The 20,298-nt window shown below is 30.6% G+C and overlaps 1 protein-coding gene across 3 annotated transcripts in view; it reads right to left on the bottom strand.

Annotated features, from left to right (window-relative positions):
- Positions 1 to 251: 251 nt before the first annotated feature.
- Positions 252 to 20,298, bottom strand: part of LOC119608306 (dystroglycan) — a 32,464-nt gene continuing 12,417 nt past the window's right edge. Inside the window, exons 2-13 of one of the 3 annotated variants that reach the window (XM_037962676.1) lie at positions 18,205 to 18,492; positions 17,985 to 18,110; positions 15,101 to 15,333; positions 14,983 to 15,037; positions 13,244 to 14,191; positions 7,604 to 7,654; positions 7,152 to 7,534; positions 4,402 to 4,601; positions 3,387 to 4,337; positions 3,134 to 3,328; positions 564 to 725; positions 252 to 492 (exon numbers count right to left, since the gene is read on the bottom strand). In XM_037962676.1, the coding sequence (XP_037818604.1) occupies positions 488 to 492; positions 564 to 725; positions 3,134 to 3,328; positions 3,387 to 4,337; positions 4,402 to 4,601; positions 7,152 to 7,534; positions 7,604 to 7,654; positions 13,244 to 14,191; positions 14,983 to 15,037; positions 15,101 to 15,333; positions 17,985 to 18,110; positions 18,205 to 18,492 (3,597 nt within the window). In that variant the 3' untranslated portion in view covers positions 252 to 487. The remainder of the gene's footprint in view (positions 493 to 563; positions 726 to 3,133; positions 3,329 to 3,386; positions 4,338 to 4,401; positions 4,602 to 7,151; positions 7,535 to 7,603; positions 7,655 to 13,243; positions 14,192 to 14,982; positions 15,038 to 15,100; positions 15,334 to 17,984; positions 18,111 to 18,204; positions 18,493 to 20,298) is intronic. The other 2 variants (XM_037962675.1, XM_037962678.1) reach the window with 2 other exon arrangements.

A 20,298-nucleotide genomic window follows, 5' to 3' on the forward strand; every position in this document is an offset into this window, starting at 1 on the left:
AGTTATTAAGATGTTTTATAAAAGTAGATTTTTTTGTGATTGGTGTTTTTTTTAAATTAATTTTTGTTTTTGTCAATAAGTTATAAATATATAAGTATAGTATAGTACAGTATCATCATCATTATTATTATTATAATAAGTATTTTAAATTGTTTTTTTCTTTTTTGACACTTAATTCCATATAAATATATTAAATTTTTTTTGTTTATTTCCATGTATAGATTATTAAGTATTTATTGTATTTGTTGTTAATGTCTCTTTTTTTCAACTTAACCTTTTTTTGTGTATGTAATATAAATTTTTATTTGCCTTAAATTTTATTTTTTCATTCCTTTTTAGTTGTTATTTTTACGGCAAATTTAAGGTGATACATATGGTGGGGGTTTACGATATGATGGCGTAGCCGGTGATTTCCCTCTTGCTTCGCGACCACCTACTACAACAGCTGGCGGTGGAACATATTCATCGACATCATTATCACCTAAAATTAAACTTTATTACTTTAATGATTTTAAAACTAACTAACTACTATAAGAGGGAGAGTGGGGAAAATGTTAACGTACCATTCATATTTGAGGTATTGTATGAGGGTGGTAATAATGGTGGCTTTTCATCTTTTAATATAATAGGACTCTTATTACCAATTTCAGGTTTTTCATCGAGCTCATCTTGAAAGATGACAGGTATACCTTTGGTACGGAAAGATTTACGTTCTTCTTCGTCACCTATAATAAATAGATTATAAGAAATTATTTAAACTAATTCCAACATAATGTATTTAAGTCTTGACTTAATAAGTTATAATATTAAATATTAATTTAAAATTGTTTGACGAAAATTTTTCTAGGAACTAAACTGTAAACTATAGGCAATTCACTCGACTATAGACTAGACTGTAGACTCAACTACAGACCAGACTATAGACTATAATATATACTAGACTGTAGACTAAATTATATATTATATAGACTAGACTATAGACTAGACTATAGACTAGACTATAGACTAGACTATAGACTAGACTATAGACTAGACTATAGACTAGACTATAGACTAGACTATAGACTAGACTATCGACTAGACTATAGACTAGACTATAGACTAGACTATAGACTAGACTATCGACTAGACTATAGACTAGACTATCGACTAGACTATAGACTAGACTATAGACTAGACTATAGACTAGACTATAGACTAGACTATAGATTAGACTATAGACTAGACTATAGACTAGACTATAGACTAGACCATAGACTAGACTATAGACTAGACTATAGACTAGACTATAGACTAGACTATAGACTAGACTATAGACTAGACTATAGACTAGACTATAGACTAGACTATAGACTAGACTATAGACTAGACTATAGACTAGACTATAGACTAGACTATAGACTAGACTATAGACTAGACTATAGACTAGACTATAGACTAGACTATAGACTAGACTATAGACTAGACTATAGACTAGACTATAGACTAGACTATAGACTAGACTATAGACTAGACTATAGACTAGACTATAGACTAGACTATAGACTAGACTATAGACTAGACTATAGACTAGACTATAGACTAGACTATAGACTAGACTATAGACTAGACTATAGACTAGACTATAGACTAGACTATAGACTAGACTATAGACTAGACTATAGACTAGACTATAGACTAGACTATAGACTAGACTATAGACTAGACTAGTCTATAGACTAGTCTATAGACTAGACTATAGACTAGACTATAGACTAGTCTATAGACTAGTCTATAGACTAGACTATAGACTAGACTATAGACTAGTCTATACACTAGACTATAGACTAGACTATAGACTAGACTATAGACTAGACTATAGACTAGACTATAGACTAGACTATAGACTAGACTATAAACTAGACTATAGACTAGATTATAGACTAGACTATAGACTAGATTATAGACTAGATTATAGACTAGACTATAGACTAGACTATAGACTAGACTATAGACTAGACTATAGACTAGATTATAGACTAGATTATAGACTAGACTATAGACTAGACTACAGACTAGACTATAGACTAGATTATAGACTAGACTATAGACTAGACTATAGACTAGATTATAGACTAGACTATGGACTAAACTATAGACTAGACTATAGACTATATTATAGACTAGACTATAGACAAGACTATTGACTAGACTATAGAATAGACTACAGACTAACTATAGAGCAGATTTTATCTATTTTAGGCAATAGATCAGACTGTAGACTAAACTATAGTGTAAACTATAGACCAGACTGTAGACTAAACTATAGACTAGACTAGTCTACAGACTAAACTATAAACTAAATAATAGACTAAACTATACACTACACTATAGACTAAACTATAGACTATACTATAGACTAAACTATGAACTAGACTAGAGTAAGCTATATATAGACCATGCAATACATCAGACTGTAGTCTAAACTATGGTGTAAACTGTAGACCATAGTGTTGACTATACTGTTGACTACTATAGACCAAATAACAGACTAAGCTATACACCACACTACAGACTGAACTATAGACTAGTCTATAGACCAAACTATATACTTGACTATAGACTAAACTAAACCATAGACTAGAATACAGACTAAAGTATAGACAAAACTATATACTAGACTATAGACTAAATTGTAGATTAGACTATAGACTAAATTATAGACTAACTACAAATTAAACTATAGACTGTACTATAGACCGGACATTGAACTAGACTATAGACCAGACTAGTCAATAGACTCGACTATAGACTTAACTATAGACTAAACTACAGACTAATCTATATATTCAACTATAGACATTGACCATAGGCTATACTATTGAAAAGACTATAGACTAAACTGTAGACTAGTGACTACATAATATATTGAACTATTGACTAGAGAATAGACTAAACTATAGATAACAGTGTTGACTAGACTACAAAGTAGACTAAACTACATATAGACCAGAGTATAGACTATACTATATACTAGACTATGTCTTGACTAGAATGTAGACTATAGACAGGACTATAGGCTAGACTGCAGCCCGTAGACCAGACTATGGAGTATTTAAACGAGAAAACTTTACTATTTCAGTTTTCTACTTACCCAATTCCATTTTACCGCTCTTACGTCTTCTACGATGTAAACAACAAGCGATTATTGAAGCAATTAAAATCATGGAAACAATTATAATGGCAGGCAGAATGATTGTAAACATATAATCATCGGAGAAAGTAGATTTCAGCAAAGGTTCATCGGTTTTACTTGGAACAAATTCACGATGAGTAACATCTGTTTGGACTACAAAAAAACAAAACAAATTTAGAAATTTTTCAAATAAATATTTCATAAATCTTACCATTACAGCTGCCCAAAGGAATAATTTGAATATTTGTAATATTCAATTCAGGACCCATAGCCTTTTTAACACGTTCACGCACCGAGTAATCATGGAACAAAACACTACGGAATGCTTCCATTTCATCTTCCGGACAACGATTATGCGATTTGTGTAAAGTAGTATTATAGAAACTAACAACAGTACCATCCGAATCGTGAAGAGTTGTCACCGAACGTATTTGTATATTTTGTGTGGAGGCATCACCGAACAAACTAGCCATACGTTCCACAAATTTACGCTGTAAATCGGCATTGAAATGTTCGTGTTTAATGGCTAAATATACTTTAGTGTATAAACTAAAGTCTCTCTTGGGAGCATGATTAACTTGCACCACCAAAGCATCGGTGGCTGTGAGACCACCAGCATCTTCAGCGACCAACATGTATTCTTCGGAACCGGCATCACCACTCTTGGGTATGCCATAGAATTCATCATTCTTAGAATCGAATTGCAACCAATGACGTGGACTAAGTTCTTTGTGTTCCTTTGTTTTCAAACTCAAGGTAAGTTCATTGTCGTTGGGATCAAAGAAAGTATCGCTGGGCACCTTGTAGACCAATAAATGACCTACAGTAGCAACAACACGATCCACTTGATTGCGTGGCACCGGAGGAGCATTCTTAACATTAAGTGTAGGTGTCTTGGGCTTAGCAGCGGCAGTTTTCTGACAAGGTCCTATCAATTGACCCGTTAAAGATTTAATACCCAATGTGGGTTGCACCAAATCACTGAGACGACTGACATCTAAACGTTTAACCAGATTATTCAACTCACGCTCGGGACACTCACTAGTAGGCAGGGTTTCATTGAAATACACCAAAGTGGCAATGTTGGGATCTTGAGGATTAGCACGTATCTCACGCACCACAATTGAATTAGTATTTGCATCTCCCAGGGTATTAGCAATAGCTGGAATATTGTAAATTAAAGAAATTAATAAGGAGTTTTTTTGTAAGGTTAGAAGTTTATCTACCGTTTATCAAGCTCATCTGCCAGTCTATATAGTGCATATTCTTTTCATTGATTTTAACCGAAATATTAATTTCATGATTAACTGTACGCACACCACGATGTTGTTGCACTGATATTTCTAGAGTTTCGGTTACGGATTCATTACCCGAATCGGTGGCTGTAAGGCGATATTGCCATTTCGAGACTGCATCATCTAAAGGTCTGTAAATATAAGAAAAGAAATATTGTTTAAATATCTATAATCTAGTCGGTAGTCTAGTCCATAGTATAGTTTTTAGTTGAGTCTTGTTTATAGTCCAGTCTATATTCTAATATATAGTCTAGTTTATAGTCTATAATGTGGACTATAATATAACCTATAGTCTAGTATATAGTCTAGTTTATAGTGTAATTTATAGTCTAATATATACTTTATTCTATAGTCTAGTCTATAGTGTACTCTATAATCTAGTCTATAGTCTAGTCTATAGTCTAGTCTATAGTCTAGTCTATAGTCTAGTCTATAGTCTAGTCTATAGTCTAGTCTATAGTCTAGTCTATAGTCTAGTCTATAGTCTAGTCTATAGTCTAGTCTATAGTCTAGTCTTTAGTCTAGTCTTTAGTCTAGTCTATAGTCTAATGTGGACTATAATCTAACCTATAGTCTAGTATATAGTCTGGTTTATAGTGTAATTTATAGTCTAATATATACTTTATTCTATAGTCTAGTCTATAGTCTAGTCTATAGTCCAGTCTATAGTCCAGTCTATAGTCTAGTCTATAGTCTAGTCTATAGTCTAGTCTATAGTCTAGTCTATAGTCTAGTCTATAGTCTAGTCTATAGTCTAGTCTATAGTCTAGTCTATAGTCTAGTCTATAGTCTAGTCTAGTCTAGTCTATAGTCTAGTCTATAGTCTAGTCTATAGTCTAGTCTATAGTCTAGTCTATAGTCTAGTCTATAGTCTAGTCTATAGTCTAGTCTATAGTCTAGTCTATAGTCTAGTCTATAGTCTAGTCTATAGTCTAGTCTATAGTCTAGTCTATAGTCTAGTCTATAGTCTAGTCTATAGTCTAGTCTATAGTCTAGTCTATAGTCTAGTCTATAGTCTAGTCTATAGTCTAGTCTATAGTCTAGTCTATAGTCTAGTCTATAGTCTAGTCTATAGTCTAGTCTATAGTCTAGTCTATAGTCTAGTCTATAGTCTAGTCTATAGTCTAGTCTATAGTCTAGTCTATAGTCTAGTCTATAGTCTAGTCTATAGTCTAGTCTATAGTCTAGTCTATAGTCTAGTCTATAGTCTAGTCTATAGTCTAGTCTATAGTCTAGTCTATAGTCTAGTCTAGTCTAGTCTATAGTCTAGTCTATAGTCTAGTCTATAGTCTAGTCTATAGTCTAGTCTATAGTCTAGTCTATAGTCTAGTCTATAGTCTAGTCTATAGTCTAGTCTATAGTCTAGTCTATAGTCTAGTCTATAGTCTAGTCTATAGTCTAGTCTATAGTCTAGTCTATAGTCTAGTCTATAGTCTAGTCTATAGTCTAGTCTATAGTCTAGTCTATAGTCTAGTCTATAGTCTAGTCTATAGTCTAGTCTATAGTTTAGTCTATAGTCTAGTCTAGTCTATAGTCTAGTCTATAGTCTAGTCTATAGTCTAGTCTATAGTCTAGTCTATAGTCTAGTCTATAGTCTAGTCTATAGTCTAGTCTATAGTCTAGTCTATAGTCTAGTCTATAGTCTAGTCTATAGTCTAGTCTATAGTCTAGTCTATAGTCTAGTCTATAGTCTAGTCTATAGTCTAGTCTATAGTCTAGTCTATAGTCTAGTCTAGTCTATAGTCTAGTCTATAGTCTAGTCTATAGTCTAGTCTATAGTCTAGTCTATAGTCTAGTCTATAGTCTAGTCTATAGTCTAGTCTATAGTCTAGTCTATAGTCTAGTCTATAGTCTAGTCTATAGTCTAGTCTATAGTCTAGTCTATAGTCTAGTCTATAGTCTAGTCTATAGTCTAGTCTATAGTCTAGTCTATAGTCTAGTCTAGTCTATAGTCTAGTCTATAGTCTAGTCTATAGTCTAGTCTATAGTCTAGTCTATAGTCTAGTCTATAGTCTAGTCTATAGTCTAGTCTATAGTCTAGTCTATAGTCTAGTCTATAGTCTAGTCTATAGTCTAGTCTATAGTCTAGTCTATAGTCTAGTCTATAGTCTAGTCTATAGTCTAGTCTATAGTCTAGTCTATAGTCTAGTCTATAGTCTAGTCTAGTCTATAGTCTAGTCTATAGTCTAGTCTATAGTCTAGTCTATAGTCTAGTCTATAGTCTAGTCTATAGTCTAGTCTATAGTCTAGTCTATAGTCTAGTCTATAGTCTAGTCTATAGTTAGTCTATAGTCTAGTCTATAGTCTAGTCTAGTCTAGTCTAGTCTATAGTCTAGTCTATAGTCTAGTCTATAGTCTAGTCTATAGTCTAGTCTATAGTCTAGTCTATAGTCTAGTCTATAGTCTAGTCTATAGTCTAGTCTATAGTCTAGTCTATAGTCTAGTCTATAGTCTAGTCTATAGTCTAGTCTATAGTCTAGTCTATAGTCTAGTCTATAGTCTAGTCTATAGTCTAGTCTATAGTCTAGTCTATAGTCTAGTCTATAGTCTAGTCTATAGTCTAGTCTATAGTCTAGTCTATAGTCTAGTCTATAATATATTCTATATTATAGGGTATAGTCTTGTATCTAGTCTAATCTTTAATCTAGTTTATAGTTTAAAATTAAAGTTGTTTCACTTACAATCCATAAATTTCCTTAGTCTCAGCGTTAAACTGCAACCAAGAGTTCGATTTCAATTCACGGCCTTCCTTATCGGTTAATTCCAAACGCAAATTCGACAAATCTTCATTATCGTAGAAAGTATCTTCGGGTACCGACAATTTGAAAGATTTACCCGAGGTAACAGCCAATTTCTGTAAACGTGACTTAATCATGGGTGGAGAATTTTCAATCTTTGGTTCAACATAGTCGGGTAAAGCAGTAGTAGAGCTAACAACTTCTGGTGTGGGGGGAGCAGGTGTAGTGGTAGCCTGAGTAGTGCTGATGGTAGTTGTAGGCGATTGCACAGTAGTAACAGAGACTGAAGCATTTGATTCATCAGTAGATTGAACAGTAGTGGTGGACTGTAATAGATAAAAAGTTGACATTTTAAAGATTTATTTTAATTTTTGTTTTCTTTATTTTCAACTTACAGATTTGCCGAGTACATCTTGACTATCCTCAGGTTCTACAGTGGTCTCATCCTATGGTTTATTATTAAGTTTTAGAGAGAGAAATGAAAAGAAAAAAATTTAATAAAAATTCTTTAAAGTTTGTTTTTATATATTTAAGAATTTCATGCTTAAGAGTTTTCATAAACTTCAATTATAGCTGGAAAAATATGTATATAGCAAAAAAAATTATTGAGTATATTAATATTTCATATTTCTTAGAAGTTAAAGGAAATATGTATTTGAGAGGAAAGAGTAGATAGTAATTAAATTAAGCATGCGCCCACTAAAAGCCAACATTTAGTACAAAAATGAAAATAAATAATTATAATTATTTATAATAAAACTTACAAAATTTGTTATGTATTTACAGTAGTAAGTAATTTTAATAACAAGTGTAAGGTGCAAAAAATAATTTTAAAATAAATTATAATTAAAAAAAATTGAAATAAATTTAAAAATTATACTTTTTTCATAGTTTTAAAATGAAGAAAAAAAAAATAGATTTAAATTTACTAAAATAAACGCTAACAAAAAAAAGATTTGTCTTCAATTTGATATTTCAGTTCATAACATTTTAAAATAAAACATGCTGAAGCATGCTTTTCTTTTAGCTTGATGAAAGCAAGTTTTAAATGTCATTTTACAGATTTTCAAAAAAAAATAGGTTTTGTTTGGAGGTACAGATTTTGGTTTTTTTTATAATTTCTGATTTTTTTTCTGACACATACAAAAAGGTTTAATGTGTGCCAAATGCATTGAGATTGGGTGTTAAATAGAAATTTTCACCTTTTTGCCATTAATATTGATTTCAATAACATTTTCATTTGGTAACTCAAGTATGGAGGATGATGTTGTTGTTGTTGTTGTTGGTGTTTGTAGTATTTCCAAAGATGGTGTTAACATAAAAGGTGCCATTGTTGTTGGTGTTGTCGTTGCTATTGCCAACATATCTAGCGAGTATGAGGAGGAGGATGTTGTTGATGCTGTTGCTAATGATGCCTCCATATTGGATGAAGTGGTTAATAATGTTGTTGCTTTTGTTTTAGCAATTTCCATAGAATTTTCATCAACATTATTATCGCCATTGTTATTATTATTATTATTGCTGGAATAATATTGATGACGATGATGCTGTTGGAACTCTAGTTGTTGTTGTTGTTCAGTTGTTATGGCTGTCATTTGTTGGCTTTTCACTGTTGTAACTGCTGTTATTGTCATTATGGTTGTTAACGGTTTCAATATCTCTTCATTATTGTTGATATTTGAAAAATCCTCTAGTTCTTCATGTTGTTTTTCATCTATTCCAGCTACAGCTATCACTTCATCGTCATCATTATTATGTTTATTATTGTTATAGTTGTAAGTCCTTTCGTTAGGCATTGAATTTGAACTCAATTCATACTATTTTGTTTTAAAATACACATCATACATGTTGATAGATTCATTGAAATACAGATTTTTTTGTTTTGTTTTGTTGTGTTGTATTGTATTTGGATTTTGGTTTTATTTATATTGTTACGAAATTGAATTTGCATTTAAACTAAACGGTTTTTAACGGCCAGTTCCCGAAATTTCTTAGCGACTAACATTTGGGTGGCATCACTAAGCGTTGAAGAGGTGTGTGTGTCTCCACTAAACATTGACTTACATCAGTAGAAGTATCTAGATGATGGAGCCAGAATAAACTGGAAATATAAAGAAGGTGATGCCCATGTATAAATAGCGGTGGCAATCACCAAATGAGTCAGTCTGTAATAAATCGTCATTGAGTAAAGTTAATAAAGTCAAGTGTGCTTTCGTGTGTTAAAGATAAAAAGACAGCCTTACAGTCTCCTATATAAGTTGTGTTATAAAAGTATTTGTGTATAAAACTGTGTAAATAAAGAGTTGTTGTAGTTTTTAACAAATTGACGCTTTTATTTGCAATAAGAAGAATCCAGTTTATTTCAAAAGGAAATAAACAAACGTTTTAAAAGGTAAAACGTAACAATATTTTGTTTTGCCACAGAGCAACATGAGTTTGTTTTTGGGTAAATTGAAAATCATTAAACGAAAAAGAATCGTAAAAATAATGATGACACAAAAACACAAAAGAAAGTTAAGCAGCAAATGTATCTAGATACATGTAAATTTGTTTGTGTATGTAAATCATATCATACATATGTAAATGACATTCATATACATGGTTACATGTATGTAATAGATACAAGTGTAAATTACTTTACATTTTTGTAAGAGTTATAGAAAACAAGGAATATTAGGAACTGGCTTGTGTAAGACAAAGGTGTTGAAGCAAAGGGGTATTGATAAAGGGGGGAGTTTTATGCATCAGGTGTTCATATACAATAACTTACACATGTTTTTTTAATATATATTTGTAATAAAGTCTTCAAAAAATGTATTTTTTTAGAATTTCTTACATCTATAGTTTCACAACCTATAAATAGTTGATTTAAATAAATAACTTTAACCGAAAACAGATTATATTAGAATTAGTCCATTATATTACCTATCTTCTATACAAACTTCTTCCTAAAACTGAATATTAAAGCTTATTAATGAATTTCATCCAATTCATGAATATTCCGAAATTGGAGCGATCCATTACAATAAATAGTTCCCATATAAAGATCACTTGCGGAAATCGCTTTAGTTTCACTAAATCCCTTCAAATTATTGATCTTAAGATAAAGTTAGTGCCAAATCGTTAAATTTATAACAATTGTTTCACAATAGGATTAATTTTTAGGCTGCCGAACATCAAAAACAGTTTTTTTAGTGTACGAATATCGTTATTCGATAGTTCCACCAAGTCATGCCCAAAACGAAGCAATTTTGATGGTCGACCATTTTTGGTTCATCTTCATTAAGTCAACTTCTTCGGGGAAGTCATTTAAAGAAAGATTTACTCTCTTAGCTTGCGGGCCTATTATACAGACCCTTCTCATTACAGCTACAATTAATCTTTACGCTGCCGATCTTAATAAACTGTTTACCCGGGGTTATATTTCGATGTCTTCTTATACAATGTAGAACTGAATTTAACTGTAGAGTTTATAAACGAATCTCTATTAGGAATATTGTTAATCGATTGATCCGACAAGTCAGGCAATGACTGACTGTTCAAAACTGAACATTTTGTATTCATAATTAAGCATGAAAAAGGCAAAGGACTGATTTTTCTTCATCCTTACTGTGACATCTTTAGTTATTAAGAGAAGGGTTTCTTCTCTTAGCTTAAGCATCTATTATAAAAAGCCCTCTCACCACAGCTACAATTAATCTTGATGCGACCGACTTCACCCGGAGTCACATCACGATGTGGCCACATTTAATGTCAAACGTAACAAAATCTATATTACCAATATCGTAGCTGACGGGCCAAAACTGATCAGTCTGACCTACAATGTAAAACATGGACAGAGAAAATGTTTGACAGTTTTCTCTTCGTTTTCATTGTGACAATTTCCTCAGAAGCCATTAAAAGGAACAATCAATCTTTTAACAAGCGCAGAAATTATATAAAGCCCTCCTATCACAACTAAGATTAGTCGTGGGGGTCTTATCAAGGACCTATGCCTATCATGAAGTATTCATGTCTGCCTTGATGTCTTCAAGTATGAACATCAGCTATGAGTAGATCCGTTGCGTGAACCTGATAGTAGGTTTACTACGGTTTCTGTCATTTCTTACTCATTCGGACATTCACCGTCCAAATGATGTTTGAGTAGGACCGTTGAGTACCCGCTGTTTATATGATTTAGAGAATAAGAAACGAACTCCGACTAATGTTTGAGTTTACTCTTCCTGGAGACCAAGAACTTTGGCCGCAACTTTATCCGAATGATCTAATACCCAGAGTCAAAAGACATTCGATATTCGCGAACAAGTTTTAATGTCGTTTAGACACAGGTAGATATTTGATATTAAGTTTACTTCGATTGCTGACATTCCTGACTCATTCGGATATTCTCTGACCAAATGATGTCTAAGTCAAAACGATATCTGAGTACTCGCTATTTATATGGTTTGCAAAATTTACAAACGAACTTCGTCTAAAGCGTGAATTTAATCTTTCTAGAGATTAAGAATATTGGCCTAAAACAGAGTAACTACAAGTTCATCATCTTGTCAAGCGATGTTCAACATTCGCAAACTAGTTTTAATGTCTTGTAGACACCATATAGGGGTTTCATAGTAACTTTATCACAGTTATTGGAATTACTGGAATTCATTCGGGAATTCCCTTTCCAAATAATGTCTGAGTAGACCTGTTGAGTACTAGTTATTTATATGAATAACATTATGAAACAAGAACTACAACTAATGCGTGAATTTACTCTTCCTGAAGACCAAGAAATTTTGAATGAACAAAGTAGCCAGAGTAACTATAAGTTTGTCATATTGTCAAGAGACATTCGATTTCGCGAACTTTGGCCTGAACTTTGTCAGAACAATCAGGTACCCAGATCACTTCCAAGTTTGACATTACTTAAAGAAACTTTCAACATTCTTGAATTAGTCGTAATGTCGTGTAGATTCCAAAGTATTTGATATAAGGACTCGGATATATAATTCCCGTTTTTAAAGTTGTCATTTCTTTGACTCGTTATTTGGGAAAGAGAGTGTGAACTTGACATAAATCCCTAAAATGATTACTTTAAAATTTAAGATTCTGTCCTAAATAGTGCAGTAGACAAAATTTAGTGACATGAACTGGGTTTATATAGACAATATTTTTAGGAATATAAACAGTGTTTCTCAAATTAGATGCGTGACCGATAAAATAAGACCAAAAACCGACAGCTCAAAGACTTGTTCGAACATGAGATGGACAATTCGGTGAACTAACAAATCGTTTTATATTAAAGTTCGTTAAGCTCTGGCGATCAAAGTTTCAAAAAATATATACATAGGTTAAAATAAACTTTGTATAAATTTTAGATTTTACATAACTATTATAATTTATAACATATGTTTGTTTATGTTTTAATTAATACCTATACGTAATATGTATAACTGTTATACAAAGTGTTATATATTTTGTAAATTAAACATAATACGCTATACATCAATGGAAACGTTTTGAGTAGAAATAAATGTAATAAAAACATTTTTCCAAAAAATAGAAGGACAGATAATAAATTTTTACAAAATTAAAGGACAATTACATAAAGAAATTATACACAATAGTAAGGATATAAAAATAGATTTTGTATTTTATACGAAATATGTATTTATTAAGGTAATACCAAAAAAAGAGGAAAGAAAAAACACACCAATTGTTTAAAAAAAAGGACAGGAGAAACGAAATAAGAAATAACACAAAGTAGTTAAGGAATTGAGGAAGTATAATAGTTTGAAGAACATAATTTGACAACAAATATTTAAGGAAAAAAAATATAACACAAATACAAAATAGTAGGCAAGAAAAAAAACAAGAAAACTGATTAAGTATTTTAATTAAAACGATTAAACAAAGTAATCAATGAAGAAGAAGAAACAACAACGCTTTTTTATTGGCGATTTAGTTTTTTGCGTTTTCTTTTTTATGAAATTTTAAAAAATTTAGCTAAAGGATTTTATTTTTTGCTTTTTATAAAACAAGACACACATTACCTTTTTCAAAACAGTTGACAACATGGTGGAGGAGGAGGAGGACGAAGACGACGATGATGTAATTGCTGAAGACGCAGTGTTAGAAGAGGAATCAAGTGGTGTTGTGGTGGTCGTAGTTGTATCGGTTAAAATAACAGGTGTTAAATGTGAATTGGTGATGGTGGTGGTGAATTCAGTAACAGAATGTTGATGATGTGTATCACTACTACCAAATGAAGACAAATGATGAGAGTGACCATGTGTGGTAGATGATGATGATGAAGATGATGATGGTGAGGATGCAGAGTTTAATATATCTAAATGATTGTCTTTATTGCTGTGGCTGCTGGTCAAGCTAAAAGGTGTAGTGCTGTCGCTTAAACTTTCTAAATTTTCTTGTACATTTACCCCCAGCGGCGTATTATGGCCGCCATTGGTAGTCAAGGAGCTTATGGTGGTAGAGGGTGTTAAAGAGTCCAAGACTTCTGCTACATTAAAGTCATTACTATTATTATCATCCACGTCCACATCATTGGCATTCTCGTAGACAGTATTTAAATTAAGATTTACGCTATTCTTAGCTGCCGTTTCTACTTCTTCAATGGGTTGCAAAACTTCCGCTAGTATATCGTCTTCGGTTTGATCTACTACTATATCTGGTATGTCTTCTAGATTCTTGGTATTTTCTATAGTTTTTGTTATAACCGATTCCAACTGGGAAACACTTTCCACAATTTCCTCATCTATATTGCCCTTCTTGTTTAAAAGCAAAAGATTCGAATCCGTTTTCTCAACTTCTTCCTCGTCATCTTCTTCTTCGTCATTGTCATTGGGATCGGTTTGTTTCATAGCAGTTATATCATCATTTATCTTGTTATGATCAATATTATCTATTATCGCATTGTTGTTGTTAATGATGTTGTCTTTTTCGTTTATTGTTACATCTAACTTGTTCGATGTGATTTCAGACTATATATATATATATAACCCAATATTTAATTAACACGATATCAAGTATAACCCACAATTTAACAAAATGTTTTGTTTGTGATTTTTATAGAATTTTTTACATGATGTTGTGACATTTGTTTTGATCGACCAGAAAAAAATATATATATAAATATAGAACAGGTGATTTAAATGGTGCATAATATTATGATTTAAGTTAAAAATGTTAAATGTTTAGGTTAATGTTTAATATTAATTATAAATAATAAATTAAATGTTAAATTAAATACAAACATAATAAAACCAATATAAATACAAATTAGTAACAGAATTAAGAACCCAATTTAATTGTTTTTTTGTTTATTAATAATCAGTTTGTTCAATTGTTAGAATAAAGAAATTTGTTAAAAAAAAGAGAGAGAAAGTATGAAAGAAAAGAAAGAAACAACATAGTTGATTTTTAATTCAATTTTAATACACAATTAAATATTTAACAAAGACTTTTTATATATAAAATATATTTTTATCCCAAATTTGTTTTCTTTTTTTAATAATAAAATATATGGTTAATAACAAATGAGTTAAATAAATTACAAGTGCAAATTGTATAGAAAATTTTAATTTTTTTTTTTTTTTAAGTAAAATAACCAATCATCAATTTAAAAACAAAATATATTATTTTTTTTTTTTGTAAATTTTAAAACCCATTAACATTTAGATTTTTTATAAATTTTTTTTTTTACCATTTTAGTTAAAATAAAATAATAATAAAAGTAACCAGTAAATTGAAAATAATTTAAATAAAAACTTACCGTTTCATCACCATGATGATGACGATGAGCATGTGTGGGAGTGGTGGTGGGATCACTGTAAGAGTAACAAAACATCAAGTTAATATCGTCTAGTATTAATCTTATACCAAATACTTACACATCATCGTTATCTTCTTCATAATCATAGTAATCATCATCTTCGTCATCATCACCGGAACCTTCTATTTGTCGACGGTTACGCACTGATCTGGATTTGTATTGTTTACGCCAGATGACCCACCAACCGAATTTCTCGCCTGTTATATTGTCTAAAGCACCATCTTTAACTTGTTGTCCAATTTGTTTGCTTATGGGTTCGGTTACTGTGAAATATGTAGAACCACAACCGATCTGAAAAAAGTTGAGATTTTAAAATTTATAAAATTTCATAAAACGAATTTTTTTTTTTTTAAATTCTAAAAATAAAAATAAATCATTCTACCATATATTCTAAACAACAGTATAATCTATATTTTTTGTTTATTTTAGTCTAGTCTATAGTCTAGTCTATAGTCTAGTCTATAGTCTAGTCTATAGTCTAGTCTATAGTCTAGTCTATAGTCTAGTCTATAGTCTAGTCTATAGTCTAGTCTATAGTCTAGTCTATAGTCTAGTCTATAGTCTAGTCTATAGTCTAGTCTATAGTCTAGTCTATAGTCTAGTCTATAGTCTAGTCTATAGTCTAGTCTAGTCTAGTCTATAGTCTAGTCTATAGTCTAGTCTATAGTCTAGTCTATAGTCTAGTCTATAGTCTAGTCTATAGTCTAGTCTATAGTCTAGTCTATAGTCTAGTCTATAGTCTAGTCTATAGTCTAGTCTATAGTCTAGTCTATAGTCTATAGTCTAGTCTATAGTCTAGTCTAGTCTATAGTCTAGTCTATAGTCTAGTCTATAGTCTAGTCTATAGTCTAGTCTATAGTCTAGTCTATAGTCTAGTCTATAGTCTAGTCTATAGTCTAGTCTATAGTCTAGTCTAGTCTAGTCTATAGTCTAGTCTATAGTCTAGTCTATAGTCTAGTCTATAGTCTAGTCTATAGTCTAGTCTATAGTCTAGTCTATAGTCTAGTCTATAGTCTAGTCTATAGTCTAGTCTATAGTCTAGTCTATAGTCTAGTCTATAGTCTAGTCTATAGTCTAGTCTATAGTCTAGTCTATAGTCTAGTCTATAGTCTAGTCTATAGTCTAGTCTATAGTCTAGTCTATAGTCTAGTCTATAGTCTAGTCTATAGTCTAGTCTATAGTCTAGTCTATAGTCTAGTCTATAGTCTAGTCTATAGTCTAGTCTATAGTCTAGTCTATAGTCTAGTCTATAGTCTAGTCTATAGTCTAGTCTATAGTCTAGTCTATAGTCTAGTCTATAGTCTAGTCTATAGTCTAGTCTATAGTCTAGTCTATAGTCTAGTCTATAGTCTAGTCTATAGTCTAGTCTATAGTCTAGTCTATAGTCTAGTCTATAGTCTAGTCTATAGTCTAGTCTATAGTCTAGTCTATAGTCTAGTCTATAGTCTAGTCTATAGTCTAGTCTATAGTCTAGTCTATAGTCTAGTCTATAGTCTAGTCTATAGTCTAGTCTATAGTCTAGTCTATAGTCTAGTCTATAGTCTAGTCTATAGTCTAGTCTATAGTCTAGTCTATAGTCTAGTCTATAGTCTAGTCTATAGTCTAGTCTATAGTCTAGTCTATAGTCTAGTCTATAGTCTAGTCTATAGTCTAGTCTATAGTCTAGTCTATAGTCTAGTCTATAGTCTAGTCTATAGTCTAGTCTATAGTCTAGTCTATAGTCTAGTCTATAGTCTAGTCTATAGTCTAGTCTATAGTCTAGTCTATAGTCTAGTCTATAGTCTAGTCTATAGTCTAGTCTATAGTCTAGTCTATAGTCTAGTCTATAGTCTAGTCTATAGTCTAGTCTAGTCTATAGTCTAGTCTATAGTCTAGTCTATAGTCTAGTCTATAGTCTAGTCTATAGTCTAGTCTATAGTCTAGTCTATAGTCTAGTCTATAGTCTAGTCTATAGTCTAGTCTATAGTCTAGTCTATAGTCTAGTCTATAGTCTAGTCTATAGTCTAGTCTATAGTCTAGTCTATAGTCTAGTCTATAGTCTAGTCTATAGTCTAGTCTATAGTCTAGTCTATAGTCTAGTCTATAGTCTAGTCTATAGTCTAGTCTATAGTCTAGTCTATAGTCTAGTCTAGTCTATAGTCTAGTCTATAGTCTAGTCTATAGTCTAGTCTATAGTCTAGTCTATAGTCTAGTCTATAGTCTAGTCTATAGTCAGTCTAGTCTATAGTCTAGTCTATAGTCTAGTCTATAGTCTAGTCTATAGTCTAGTCTATAGTCTAGTCTATAGTCTAGTCTATAGTCTAGTCTATAGTCTAGTCTATAGTCTAGTCTATAGTCTAGTCTATAGTCTAGTCTATAGTCTAGTCTATAGTCTAGTCTATAGTCTAGCTATAGTCTACTATAGTCATCTATAGTCTAGTCATATAGTCATAGTCTATAGTTGCTATAGTCTATACAGGTCTAATAGTCTTCTAATAGTCTATATTTTTATTTTATATCTAGTACACAGTCAGACATAGTATATGTCTATATTTCTAATTAAAATCGTACCTCGAAAAAACACTCATAACTCAAGCACCGTTTCGCCTGCTACGTATATTTGTTTTAATTTTTTTATTTTATTATATTGCCAACCATTCCTTTTACAAAATTTAAAACGATTTCTAACTAAATGTGTGTTATAACCTTTTATTTGATTAATAACTTCCTTTTCAATTTATTTCACAAAAACCACTTAATTAAACATCCGTTTTAAAACATTTACAAAAAGGCAAAACACAGTCAAGCGGGCACCCCTGGTTGTTGGGTTGGTGTGGGAAACCAGGATATCTATGCTATAAAAGTGTGCGTGTGCGTTATGCATAAAACAATAGTAGAGTGATTTTTACGAAACAAAAAGTATAAAATTTTTATATATTTTTATAAACAGAATATAAACTTACTATAAAATTAACACGTCCCAATTTGCGATTATTATTATTATGGCACTTATTATTTCCTTTTTTCAATGATTCCTTTTGCATTTCAAACAATTCATGTTTTGTTACACTTTCCATTGTAATAAATTCCTGTTGAGTAGAGAAAATAATTAAAACATCTGTTATAAAGAGGAGGAGAAGGAGGTGTTTGCTGATTGGTTGGTTGGTTGGTTCGAGGGCTTACCTTTGGTATGGCAAAGAATTGTGATAATTTTTCTAAAACTTTGGCCTTGCGACTGTCATTGAAATCGTGCCAATTGTAATTTTTCAATACTAAGGACAAAACAATTTCATTGTCATCATAACGACAGTGTGACAATTCCACAGCATAGGGGTCCTGTTCAGCATGATGATGATGCTGTTGCTGCTGATGATTATGATGATGTTGTTGAAAACTACTACTACTACTGCTGCTGCTGCTGGTATGATGATCAATTAATATGGGTTCATCCTTGGGTTCAAGCAAAGTAACCTTAAAATAAACACAAAAACATATTTAGCAATTATTATTATTTTATTATTAAGATATTTAAGTACCCTCTGTTTTCCCTCTGTATTTCCCTTTTACGAAATTATTTGATATAGTCATTAAAATGTTACAAAGTAAAATTCCTCTTCTATATAATGACATGATTAATGTTTTCCGTTTTTGGTTATTTATAATATTTTTTTTTTTTTGCTATTTAATTGTTTGAATAATTGTACTAAAGACAAACAGACTTAATGAAACATAAAGTGTGTCTGCCTCTCTCTCTCTCTCTGCTTGTCGGTGGAATCATAAAATGTTGAAATTTTGAAAAATGAAAATTTTTTAAACATTAATGAAAATACCAGAAAAATTGTAGTTTAATGTTTCTATTTATGTTTTATGTTTAAAAATATTAAAAATAAATAAAAACCACCCCTTTTCTTTCCAATTTTAAGACTCTCTAATGATTAATAGTTTTCAAGTGCTGTTAAGGAAAAACTAAATGTATCTGTTTTGTTTTTTAAAAACTCATCATCATTTCCATTTACTTATTCATCCTGCTCTTGGCTGTCTGCCACTCATATGGAACATGACATTTGCATAATGATTTTTATATGGAATTTCAAATAAAGTCACCTGCACTATATATCTTTGCTTATCTCAGTTTTATCTATTCGAAATAAAAACTATGTTTAAAGGAATTAAAACTTTAGAATAACAAAAAAAACTATTAAATTTAACAAAAATCTCATTCCTTTAAAACTCTGTCCAAAAAAATAAAAAAACACATTCACATGTTGTCTATTTGCACAACGTTTTGCATACTAATAAACTAACTCAAAGAGTCCTTATTTTCCTATTAGGTACTCTGTTGTCAAATGAAAATTCTCCATTTCAACCCCATAAAATATTAACAGATTTATACAGAAAATTGTTAATATTTCGTTTTGTGTTTTACTATTAAATTTATGACCTGTTATGCATAATTTATATTCTGTTTTAGAGCACAAAGTTAAAACTCATACAATAAATGAATTATAAATGTGAAATTGTACTAGAATTTATATGAAATTCAAATCCAATTTACGAAATATTTATGTTGGATAAATATTTATTTAACATTTCTGTTTAATTGCTAGAAATAATTGGGAATAAAATGTTATTAAAGAAGTAATTTATTGCATTTTTTAGGGCATAATTTTGTGAAAAATTGCAATTTCTTAATAAATTTTTAATTAAAATTAAATTTAAAGCCAACAACTAATTGTGGGTGAAAAAATGTGTTTTAGTGAAAAATAAACCTAATAGTAAAATTTTGAATTATAGGTGAAACATTTGAATTTTTGCGAAAATTTTATTTTTTTTTTTTTTTTTTTGTGAAAATATGAGTTTTGAGTAAAAAATTTAGTTTTAGTAAAAAATACAATTTTCAGTGGAAAATCAAATTTTAGTGAATAATCGAATTTATAGTGAATATTCTAATTTTTAGTCAAAATTTAATTTTTAGTGAAAAAGCGAATTTTTAGTGAAAAAATCGATTTTTTTGAAAATTTTAATTTGTAGTGAAAAATCGAATTTTTTGGTGAAAAATCGAATTTATAGCGAAAAATTGAATTTTTAGAGAAAAATCGAATTTTTTGTGAAAAATTTAATTTTTAATAAAAATCAAATTTTAGTGAAAAATCAAATTTTAGTGAAACATTGAATTTTTAGTGAAAAACCGAATTTTTAGTAAAAAATTTAACTTAGTAAAAAAATTTAATTTTTAGTGAAAAAGCGAATTTTTAGTGAAAAAATCGATTGTTTTGG

The sequence above is a fragment of the Lucilia sericata genome, unplaced genomic scaffold (assembly GCF_015586225.1).
Source record: "Lucilia sericata isolate MDLA Ls3-8-SP2 unplaced genomic scaffold, ASM1558622v1 Contig000819F_arrow, whole genome shotgun sequence".
In the NCBI taxonomy this organism is placed as follows: domain Eukaryota; kingdom Metazoa; phylum Arthropoda; class Insecta; order Diptera; family Calliphoridae; genus Lucilia; species Lucilia sericata.